Consider the following 12,128-nt stretch of genomic DNA (forward strand, 5'->3'; position numbering starts at 1 on the left):
AAAGAAGGTATCCTCTGTAGCAGAGGTAACTCTGGCTCTTCCTTTTCTTGTGGTGGTCCTCATGAGAGCCAGTGTCATCACAGCGCTGGATGGTTTTTGAGACTGCACTTGTAGAAACTTTAAAAGTTCTTGACATTTTCCGGATTGACTAACCTTCTTGTCTCAAAGTAATGCTGGACTGTCGTTTCTCTTTGCTTATTTGAGCTGTTCTTGCCGTAATATGGGCTTGGTCTTTTCCCAAATAGGGCTATCTGCTTTATACCATGACTACATGATTCCATAGTTGTGATGTCTTCCCTATTATTCTACAATGTAGAAAACAGTACAAATAAAGAAAAATCCGTGAATGAGGAGCTGTGTCCAAACTTTTGACTGGTACTGAATATACCAACAGTCTAACAAGTATGATCAAATCCTCTTTTTTTTACCATCCACGTGGCTAACGAGTCTCCTTGTTACCTCCTGGAACAATACCTCCAGGCCTTTCCTCATCGTCACCCTCTCCTCTTCCCCCTCACGTTAACCCCATTGCTCATTCGTTGTTTGTTCTCTCTCTCTCTTTTTTTCTTTTCTTCCCATCTTTGTACCTAGGCAGCCCGTTGAGTAACTTCTTTGACGTAATTAAACAGCTTTTTTCAGACGAGAAGAACAGCCAGGCGTCGCACAACCCCCCTGGCACACCCGGCACACCTAGCCCCGCCCCCGCCAAGCATGCCCCCGGCAGCAGGCGAAACGAGCCATGTCCCCCACCCACTCAGCCCACTGACTCTAAATGCCCCCCGCTTCTGGGCAAAGACAAACAAACAAAGATGGCCGCCACCAGCCGGACTGGGGAACAACCTTAAGACCGGAGAGAAGTAGCTAGCTCTCTGTTGCATGACTAGATAATAACCACCTGTTATCAGGTCATTCAAAACCCAATACAAAACCCACAAGAGTGTGTGAGAGATGACAAATGAAATGAGAGATGCTGCTTTCTTTGCTTTAGTCAGTAGGCTTAGTGTGTTTGTGTCTCGAGAAAAAATCTACTTTTGATTATCACAGAGAGAAACTTTTGTACTGTATAATAATGGAATGACTACTCTTTGAGTTTAGCAATCGATCATTGATCAGTATTTGACGATATAAGTACCACATGTAGCCATGTTCCTTTTCTGTTCATCTACCCTCTCGTCCCTTTCCCACGCCGTGGGATGTGTGTTGGTGTGTATGTGTCTGCTCTGTGATGATGGCTTGACCTTGTCTCTACCACCAGGGATCATCACTAAAACCTATTAGAGAAACAAGATGGAGGACAGTGTGTGTGTCCCAACCTGGGGCACTTTGTCAACAACGGGAGTAAGTGAGCCAGAGACGGAGGACAAGAGAAAGACTTCACATACTTCACACTGCTGTCCCCCTTCCTCCCCATGCACCCCTCCTGCTTTCCATCCGCACACACACACATACACTAAACATTAGAGTACTAGAGAATCTCTCTTCATCATGACCGACACTCAGAGACAGATTAGCCGAAGAGTTGGAGAAAAGCCTTAAAAAGACTGATGTTTGTCAAACCTATACTACACGCATCCCCTCTCCTCCTTTCTCTCCTCATTGTCTATCCTCCTACACACACACACACACACACACACACACACACACACACACACACACACACACACACACACACACACACACACACACACACACACACACACACACACACACACACACACACACACACACACACTGGGGGGATGTAAAGACTTGTGCACAAAGACGAATGGAAGTAGAACCACTGGCTCCTATGAAAGTTGGAGAGAGGAGGCGCGACTCTTGGACGTTGGATGGACGTTGGCTGAACGTTGGCTAAACTTTGGCTGGATTGTAATTCTTTTTAATGTAGTCCTTCTTTGTGAACTACAGGATTTTAACACTTTAGACGTATTCAGACTCTGTGTCATTGCTGTAAATGAAATGAAATTGAGTTCATTGACTTTGGGTGGGCAATGGGGAGGGAGGGTACACAAATGAATGATCTATTCTGTTGTACAGACTAACTACAGTATGTTCCCATATGTACAACGTTTGTGTAGTTGTGACATTATGTTTAGCTAAGAACTTATCACACTATCTTCTGTGTTTTCTACTTTTTGGACGTGTTTTATCGATTAAATGTTGTATTTTATTTTCGGTTCCCTTTTGAGGGATGAATCATTTCAGGGGTTTAATTTTCTTCCATTTTGTTTTGTTCATGTTCCTTTGAAATATCTGCAGGATTCAGACAATAGTGGACATAATTATTTGTGTATATTTGTGTACCTTATTGTATTTTTTTGTCATGTTTGTTTTCATTTATTTATTCATATAAACGATGTAGAAAATGTATTAGATAACTTATAAGGATTGTTTTTGTCATGTTTCATTTATTGATCGCTGATCATTCTCTAAATGTTTTTGTGAACATTCATTCTTTCATCGATGAGAGAGCTTGTAATATATACATTTGGGAAATGATTTACGGTAATTTAAGAATGTAGACTAGTCTCTTTGAGAGGAACGAGCCCTCTGTTGCTAATAAGTGTGCGTTCCTTTCTCGTTGTGTGTGTACGACATCAGAGACATCACTCCAGCCACTCGCCTTGTAAATACAAAACAATTTGCTGACAAACTTATTTAAAAAAAACCCAAGGGGACTCCTACACGTAGCTTTTACCTTGTGATGTCGTTTGCATGTCCAACATGTGTCTTTTCTTTGCATGTAGTTGTTGGAATTGTTCTGTCCCTTTCCCCCCCTTCTTTCTTTCTCTCTTTCGTTCTTTCTTTCTCTCTTTTGTTCTTTCTTTCTTTCCTGTCTCTTAATTTGTTTCTCTTATTTTTCTTTTCTCCCTCACCACTTCGGTTGTTTGTTCGTCTTTGAGTTCTTTCCTCGCACCCTCCCCTCCCCTTCCTTATACTATTGTGCACATTTACCGTGCAATGCATCCTCTGCACGCACACGCACACGCACACGCACACACACACACACACACACACAGTCTCTCTCAAAGAGAGACCCGATACTCTGGTCACGAATTCTGTCTGGGGTGGGAATTGGTATCAGAAGAGATAAAATAAAGCAATACCTATTAGTGTTATTCTTTCTATTTTGTACTATTGGGTAACCAGGCCACACAGGATGATGGACATACAGTAGAACACAACGCCAGGAGCGCTGGTATTTAGCAGGAAACCACTGGCAATGTATCCCCTTGTGACATAACTGTGAACAACTTCAGTGCAAAAAGGAAATAAATCTGTCGACTTTGGAATTGCGTGGTGGTGATTTCTGATTTGATCTTATACACGTCCATGGGAGCATATTATTCTAAAAAAGGTGCTAATATAAAAATGCCGATGTTAATTATTATGAGCAAAAAAAACGTTTATTGACACGCTGTATCTACAGAACAATAACATATTCAGAGCTCTGTTATTCCAGTACAATATATCAACCCCAAGTTCCATCCACACGAGAGAGGATGGACTCTAGTAAGTAACAGCAGTCCAAAATGCTCTAAATGCTTTATTTCTTACTAGCAAAGAAGTCTCAGTACCTGTTATTATATTGGCGGTATATCCAGAAACCTTCATCATACTCTAGATCGAATTCCAGCCGTAGTACATTGCATCCATTTCCTCTCTTAAGCAATGGACTATTTCTCGATTTTCTATGTCAGCCCCGTGGACCAAGTCCTACACATCTCTAGACGGCAGCAGTACTTCTCCAGTTCATCCATCAATCCTCCTTCCTGCTCTCTGGGCTACCTGAGGAATTGATGGTGAGGTTGCGTTCCACAACTGCAAAACTCAAAATTATACTTCTGTCTCGTTAACTTTTTTTTTGCAGCACCTTCAGTTGTCCTTTCACTATGAGTGGCAAGAAGCTGCTAACTACCATTGCTTCTCTAACCATCACACTGAAACTAAAGTAACTGTCTTCGCAGTACCTTGGGCATTCACAGAGGCAGAGAGAGCAGGTTTGAGGGCCTGTTAGGTCACAGTAAAAGTGTTCTGTCCGGTGGCAGATTCACCTAGGCCCTGGTGACAGATTAGCATTACCAACCTGTGCTGGCAACAGTGGTGACATCACCACACTGCGAGATACTGCGCTACACTACACCGGTTATTTATCTCCAGGAATGCTGGTGTGTCTGTCCTTCTCCCCACATGGGATACATCTCAATACTCTAACATGGCCTCCTCTCCGCATCCCATTTCCTTCACCCTAACTGACGTTTAAGAGCAGATATAGCTACTTGTCTTTCACATGTAGTTATTTCACACCAGTACAGTTGAAGGAAACGAGACGATGGAAGAACAAAGAAGCCAACTATGACTACTGAGACGCAGCCGGTGGCTTACTCTCTGCAGGGAGGGTACAGCGAGAGCAGCCTGTGGACCAAAGTGACCTCCAGATCCTCCAGGAGGAGAGAGGAGTGTTGCTCCTGACATGGTCCACTCCGGGTCTCTGTCCCTGGGGAGAGCTGGTCCTGATGGGCCCCTCCCAGGAGCAGCCTGTGGAAGTCCTCTCTCGCCAGGAGCTGTTCCATGTGCTGCAGGAAGAAACCTTCACAGAACCTCCTGAGCTCTGCCGCCCCGTGATCCTGTACAGACAGACGAACAGGACAGGACAGACAGACAGACAGACAGAGCGAGAAATAAACATAAAAAAAAAGAGAGACACATAAGGGCGGCAGGTAGCCTAGTGGTTAGAGCGTTGGACTAGTAACCGAAAGGTTGCAAAATCAAATCCTCGAGCTGAGAAGGTAAAAATCTGTCATTCTGCCCATGAACAAGGCAGTTAACCCACTATTCCTAGGCCGTCATTGAAAATAAGAATTTGTTCTTCACCTATTTAATCCCAGCAGTGTCACATGTTTAGTGTAAATTGTCACATGACCAGAGCTGTTTACTTTGGAAGAGGATGGCTGCATTAAAACTAGCAAACAAAAGATTAGTAAAGTATGTTAACATAAAAATAGGACAAAGGTTTTTGGTACACATCATCTTTAAGGTGTCTAGTATTGATATATGCATTTGCAATTACTCAACTTTGTTCAGTGCGGTCATAGAATGTGTAAACATGTTGACGGCAACAATGGTGACCGGTGGGATAACAGTGCATCTAGGTATACACATAGTTATACACATACATAGTTCTTGTTCTACCTAACTTTCTACTCTGTTATTTCTTTTAGATTCACTTTGAGTCAAGTTCTGGATATGTTGGATCTAGGTGACTGCCCAGACAAAGCATGCAAACATTGCAGTTATCCCTCAAAATGAGAAAGATGCTGTCCTGAGCGATTGTGATAGCGATGGGTCAGATATAGACTATGGACACATAGTATACAGCCCAAATATTGAAAAGTTAGTCACGAAACCACTGAGCCACGGAAGGGGATCTTTACTGGCTGCTACTGTTGAAGATCAGGCAACATGTGACAAAGCTTCTCACTGGCCAATCAACACGATGCACCGGTTCCATAGATGTCGTCATCGTGACAAACACACTACCTATGCATGTGAGAAATGCAAAGCGCCACTGCCCAGTGCTTCAAGATATACCATGGACAGTAGAAAAGGAGATAAGAGTGAATGAAAAAGGGCTGAGACCATCAAATAAAAATCGCTAAAGGGTGGGGAGAAGCAACGGACTCTAGGAAGAAGAGAAAAGTCGACGAAAAAGAATCAAAATGACTGAAATGTTTTTGGAAAAGAAGGTCAATTGATTCAAGACATACTGTATGACAGTAGGTCTGACTGATCACAGTTCAAAATAGTGATGCACAAACTAATCTTGCACTTGGTTCTGAAGCCTACCTCTATGATGTATATATATATATATATAAGCACTCATTCTGCAGTGGTGCTTTTATATATATATATATATATAAATATATATACTTTTATTTTGTTGAGTGTAGGCCTCTACTTGAATGCATATTCTACAGGCTACCTCTATCCTAAATATTACCTTTATGTTCAATATTACCTTTACGTTCAGTGGGAAGGAATCACACGACTGCTATATGGTTGTTCGTGAATGTTGCACTAAAATGTCACAATGACAATTCTACAATGAATATTGCACTAAAGTACACGTTCAAATGTTACAACATTAATGTTTCAATACACGTTGCACTAAAGTAACAATGTTACAATGTATGTTACAATAAAGTAACAATGTGGAAATACGTTGATGGTTGTTGTTTTTTTGGTCTTCGCTCTCAGCATTCATACCGGTGTTGTATAAGGGTTGTAAAATAGTCACACTAGAATGTGATGGTGCATCCTAGTGGCAATGCTGGGGACTGCCAGTGACAGAGTTTTAAATGTGTTAATAACTGGGTTTGGGATATATAAGAAGTTGGATGACTGCATAGGAGAAATATGTTAATTCAGTTTACTTAACAATATCCCACCGGTCACAATTGTGATCGACCATAAAACACACTTTTTCACCTACTTTTCCATGAAAATTTAAAAAAAAATAATAATGATTGATTATTTCAAAGGGTTACTAATGACACTTGATTTGGATATTTTCATGTCTGGGAAAAAAATGTGGGATTAATTAACTGACTCGACTAGTTAAATGAAGGCAAAATTCAAATAAATAAATATTACAATGATACTAATGCAAGCACCACTCACACAGGCCCACTTTGTCTATTATGACCATTATACTGGATTGCACGTACTCATTTCAAGGTGCAGACAACACACAGATACAATGTTGACTTATAGTTTTAAGCCTGCATAGTACAACACGTTAACAAAGTTTGAATTCCTACCGTAGACATCAAGTAGATGCTGACAGCGTTGTCCAGGGTGATACTCTGGGAGAGCAGGCTCTCACACTGCCTCTCTAGCACCTCCAGCTGGAAGAAACAGACCACTGGCAGCAGCTGCTGACAGAGGAGCAGATTGTTCTTCCATCACAAGTCACCACTCCAAACATACAATCACACCTATCCAAAATGCTTACATTTTATGAATGACCTCCACTATGTTGTCTTTCCACTCCTCAATGAAGTGACAGTGGGGGGCCATTCCGAGAGCTTAACCACTGTGGTAAATGTATGGATCAACAGTGGGATGTATGAATGAAGTTCTATCAGTGCAAATGAGGATACATGTATTACCTCCATAGCGTCAGCCTGTGACAGCCTCAGCCCTTCAGTCCCCCCACAGTACAGACAGCTCATCATCCTCTGGAAGGTGCTGTATGTGATGTCAGAGATGTGGATGGTGCTGGTGTCTGACCCACAGAAACTCAGCAGGTACCGAAACCTGAAAGAGACTTGATAACCATCTTGTGGACACAAAAGCACAGACTGCCCCTGAAAACACTAGAGCCTCCACTCGAGGTCATACTACCTCAGGTGTGAGGAGGGAAGTGCTCGCTCACCTCTTGGAGGCAGACATGAGGAGAACCCTGTGGGTGTAGAATGGACGGCCTTCCACTAACAACATTATGTCAGACATCTCTGGGTTGTTCAGGAAATGAGCATCTGGTGGACGAGAGAGACCAAAGTGACGTTTGCACCATTTAGAGTCAGAAACATGCATTGAAATACATGTACGCAACGAAGCATGATTTAGGCAACGAAACATGATTTACACAACGAAGCATGATTTAGGCAACGAAGCATGATTTACACAACGAAGCATGATTTAGGCAACGAAGCATGATTTACACAACGAAGCATGATTTAGGCAACGAAGCATGATTTACACAACGAAGCATGATTTAGGCAACGAAGCATGATTTACGCAACAAAGCATGATTTAGGCAACGAAGCATGATTTACACAACGAAGCATGATTTAGGCAACGAAGCATGATTTACGCAACGAAGCATGATTTAGGCAACGAAGCATGATTTACACAACGAAGCATGATTTACGCAACGAAGCATGATTTACACAAACGCTGGAATTACACTTTGCTAAAAATGATCTGAAAACTCGACCCTAAGAATCAGAACAATCAAACAGACTACAGTTTGTTCCATACAGAGAGAGTATGCCCGTCTCCATACCTAGCTGTGTGGAGAGAGTGAGGTCCATCGGAGGAACAGAGGGAGTAGGAGCAGAGCCGTAACAGTGAGAGAAGATGGCTGACAGTGTCTTGGTTATGGCATAGTCCTACAGGGATATAATCATGTTCAGAAAGAGTCATGTGACCCATTGCTACCCATTTTATTACAACTGATTTGAGAATTTGTTTGATGTTGGATCGATTCCTGATTCATACTCTGCCTTTGGTTCGAGGGTCCATTGAACATTTACTCAATGAAAACTTCTACTGACATAGTGTAGTCTACACGGGAAACCCCAACACCAAACAACACCGACTGAAGGAAAAATTGGACTGCCAGGTAGCCTAGCAGTCATGGCTACCTTGCTGGTCGCAAACAAGTTAAACAAGAGCGGTAGAGCGGGCGAGACCAGCTCCTGGCAGTAGTCCTGTGGCCTGATAGTTGTGAAGTCTCTGAGGAGAGAGAGGGTCACCTCATCCCTGGATTGTTGTTGGGCTACGTGGAAGGACTCCAGCCACACATGGAGCTTCCAGGGGACACCTGGGGAACAAATAAAGGAACAAATTAGGGTCCCAAGTGATTATTCACCTAGAGTTGAAGTCGGAAGTTTACATACACTTAGGTTGGAGTCATTAAAACTCGTTTTTCAACCACCCCACAAATTTCTTGTAAACAAACTATAGTTTTGGCAAGTCGGTTAGGACATCTACTTCGTGCATGACACAAGTCATTTTTCCAACAATTGTTTACAGATTATTTCACTTATAATATACTGTATCACAAATCCAGTGGGTCTGAAGTTTACATACACTAAGTTGACTGTGCCTTTAAACAGCTTGGAAAATTCCAGAAAATGATGTCATGAATTTAGAAGCTTCTGATAGGCTAATTGACATCATTTGAGTCAATAGGAGGTGTACCTGTGGATGTATGTCAAGGCCTACCTACAAACTCAGTGCCTCTTTGCTTGACATCGTGGGAAAATCAAAAGAAATCAGCCAAGACGTCAGAAAAAAAAGTTGTAGACCTCCACAAGTCTGGTTCATCCTTGGGAGCAATTTCCAAAAGCCTGAAGGTACCACGTTCATCTGTACAAACAATAGTACGCAAGTATAAACATCATGGGACCACGCAGCCGTCGTACCGCTCAGGAAGGAGACGCGTTCTGTCTCCTAGAGATGAACGTACTTTGGTGTAAAAAGTGCAAATCAATCCCAGAACAGCAAAGGCCCTTGTGAAGATGCTGGAGGAAACAGGTGCAAAGTATCTATATCCACAGTAAAACAAGTCCTATATCGACATAACCTGAAAGGCCGCTCAGCAAGGAAGGAGCCACTGCTCCAAAACTGCCATAAAAATGCCAGACTACGGTTTGCAATTGCATATGGGGACAAAGATCGGACTTTTGGGAGAAATGTCCTCTGGTCTGATGAAACAAAAATAGAACTGTTTGGCCATAATTACCATCATTATGTTTGGAGGAAAAAGGGGGAGGCTTGCAAGCCGAAGAACATCATCCCAACCGTGAAGCACGAGGGTGGGAGGGATCATGTTGTGGGGGTGCTTTGCTGCAGGAGGGACTGGTGCACTTCACAAAATAGATGGCTTCATGAGGAAGGGAAATTATGTGGATATTTTGAAGCAACATCTCAAGACATCAGTCAGGAAGTTAAAGCTTGGTCGCAAATGGGTCTTTCAAATGGACAATGACCCCAAGCAGACTTACAAAGTTGTAGCAAAATGGCTTAAGGGCAACAAAGTCAAGGTACTGGAGTGGCCATCACAAAGCCCTGACCTCATCCTATAGAACATTTGTGGGCAGAACTGAAAAAGCGTGTGCAAGCAAGGAGGCCTACAAACCTGACTCAGTTACACCAGCTCTGTCAGGAGGAATGGGACAAAATTCATCCAATTTATTATGGGAAGCTTGTGGAAGGCTACCCGAAACGTTTGACCCAAGTTAAACAATTTAAAGGCAGTGCTACTAAATACGAATTGAGTGTATGTAAACTTCTGACCCACTGGGAATGTGATGAAAGAAATAAAAGCTGAAATAAATCATTCTCTCTACTATTATTCTGACATTTCACATTCTTAAAATAAAGTGGTGATCCTACCTGACCTAAGACAGGGAATTGTTTTACTGGGATTAAATGTCAGGAGTTGTGAAAAACTGAGTTTAAATGTATTTGGCTAAGGTTTATGTAGACTTCAACTGTAGGTCAGTCATTGAGAACAAAGTCTCAAACAACCTAAAGTGGATCAAATAATATCTCTCTGCTTTCGGGAATGCTTGATTCATAACAAGTTCTTCGCAAAACAATGATGATGGCATAAAACAAAAGAAGTAGGCCTACAAATAACCCATACCCAGTGATCGTAGCTCCATGGTGACATCCAGGTAACCGTGCTCAGCGCTGTAGTAGGCAGCCTGCTGCAGGGCCTTCATCCTGGCCTTACATAGCCTGGGCATGGGGCTGGAGCTACTGGGGCAGACAGCGGAGCTACAAGGGCTGAGGCTGGGGGGAGGTAGTGAGCCAGCCTCTTCTTCCTCCTCCTGGAACCCCTCAGCCAGTATCTCCTGCAGAGAGAGAATGTCCTCCTTCCTCTGCTGGGGCTGGGTCAGAAGCCTCCTCAGGATGTTCCTGTAGGAGAGTAGAGGATGAGTATCCATTCATATATTCAGTTCTGACTGAAGGTAATAGACATAGAAAGGACAACACTTTAGACTATTGAGACATAACCCAAGCCTGGACCAGTTCGACAGGTGTAGCTGGACCAGTTCGACAGGTGTAGCTGGACCAGTTCAACAGGTGTAGCTGGACCAGTTTGACAGGTGTAGCTACCTGTGTCCATGTGCAGCGGCGTAGCTGAAGCAGTTCATGTCCTCGTAGAGCGGGGATGTCAGAGCGTTCCAATCATGCACTCTGAGTAGAGGGTCGGCCCCGTGGGCCAGCAGCAGGCTCACCATTTCATAGTTTCCAGCAGCAGAGGCCAGCTGCAGAGGAGTCTCAGCAGAACTCTCCTGGCTGGAAGTCACAGCAGTCCCCTCCACGTCTGCACCCACCTCCAACAGCAGCTATACAACACGGAAACCCAGAGAAATGGTTAGTACTACGCTACGCTACACACACACACAAAACCTTCCCACAGGGCAGCACTATCAAGTCTGAGATGTGTGATTAAGAAACTGTGTTAGACCCTTTCCACTGGGCAGTGAGGACTCACCTGAGATACTGAGAGGTGTCCATGCAGCACAGCGAAGGTGAGGGCCACCCAACCACGACTGTCTGGGTGGACTGAGGGCTGTCTGGGGGAGCAGCAGGGAACCTGAGAGAAGAATGAAGAACGTTACGATATCTAAGTCTAAAATGTACACTTGTTTTTTAAAAAAAAACACTTTTTTTTGGTCCATTAAAATAACATCAACTTGATCAGAAATACAGTGTAGACATTGTTAATGTTGTAAATGACTATTGTGGCTGGAAACGGTTGATTTTTAATGGTATATCTACATTCCGTGGCGTACAGCGGCCCATTATCAGCAACCATCACTCCTGTGTACCAATTGTACGTTGTGTTGGCTAATCCAACTTCATCATTTTAAAAGTCTAATTGATCATTAGAAAACCCTTTTGCAATTATGTTAGCACAGCTGCAAACTGTTGTCCTGATTAAAGAAGCAATAATACTGGCCTTCTTTAGACTAGTTGAGTATCTGGAGCATCAGAATTTGTGTTCGATTACAGGCTCAAATGGCCAGAAACAAAGACCTTTCTTCTGAAACTCATCAGTCTATTCTTGTTTTGAGAAATAAAGGCTATTCCATGCAAAAAATTGCCAATAAACTGAAGATCTCGTGGAAAGATGTGTACCACTCCCTTTACAAAACAGTGCAACCTGGCTCTAACCAGAATAGAAAGAGGAGTGGGACGTCCCGGTGCACAACTAATCAAGAGGACAAGTGCATTAGAGTGTCCAGTTTGAGAAACATTCGTCTCACAAGGTCTCAACGTCAACAGTGAATAGGCGACTCCAGGATGCTGGTCTTCTAGGC

At 43.0% G+C, this 12,128-nt stretch overlaps 2 protein-coding genes across 6 annotated transcripts in view; one reads left to right on the forward strand and one right to left on the reverse strand.

Moving 5' to 3' along the window:
• brsk2b (BR serine/threonine kinase 2b) overlaps nt 1-3,293 on the forward strand; it is a 178,879-nt gene extending 175,586 nt beyond the window's left edge. For 2 of the 5 annotated variants that reach the window (XM_036980439.2, XM_036980443.2), the window contains exon 19: nt 592-3,293. In XM_036980439.2, the coding sequence (XP_036836334.2) occupies nt 592-845 (254 nt within the window). In that variant the 3' untranslated portion in view covers nt 846-3,293. The remainder of the gene's footprint in view (nt 1-591) is intronic. The other 3 variants (XM_036980441.2, XM_090238196.1, XM_090238197.1) reach the window with 2 other exon arrangements.
• A 92-nt stretch (nt 3,294-3,385) lies between these two features.
• LOC110526159 (ankyrin repeat and BTB/POZ domain-containing protein 2-like) overlaps nt 3,386-12,128 on the reverse strand; it is a 29,300-nt gene continuing 20,557 nt past the window's right edge. The window contains exons 7-15 of the mRNA XM_021606815.3: nt 11,300-11,401; nt 10,918-11,150; nt 10,442-10,716; nt 8,433-8,611; nt 8,072-8,177; nt 7,439-7,541; nt 7,173-7,320; nt 6,822-6,935; nt 3,386-4,628 (exon numbers count right to left, since the gene is read on the reverse strand). Of these exons, the coding sequence (XP_021462490.3) occupies nt 4,383-4,628; nt 6,822-6,935; nt 7,173-7,320; nt 7,439-7,541; nt 8,072-8,177; nt 8,433-8,611; nt 10,442-10,716; nt 10,918-11,150; nt 11,300-11,401 (1,506 nt within the window). The 3' untranslated portion in view covers nt 3,386-4,382. The remainder of the gene's footprint in view (nt 4,629-6,821; nt 6,936-7,172; nt 7,321-7,438; nt 7,542-8,071; nt 8,178-8,432; nt 8,612-10,441; nt 10,717-10,917; nt 11,151-11,299; nt 11,402-12,128) is intronic.

This window comes from Oncorhynchus mykiss, chromosome 6 (genome assembly GCF_057628025.1).
Source record: "Oncorhynchus mykiss isolate SJ-2025 chromosome 6, ASM5762802v1, whole genome shotgun sequence".
NCBI classification, from domain to species: domain Eukaryota; kingdom Metazoa; phylum Chordata; class Actinopteri; order Salmoniformes; family Salmonidae; genus Oncorhynchus; species Oncorhynchus mykiss.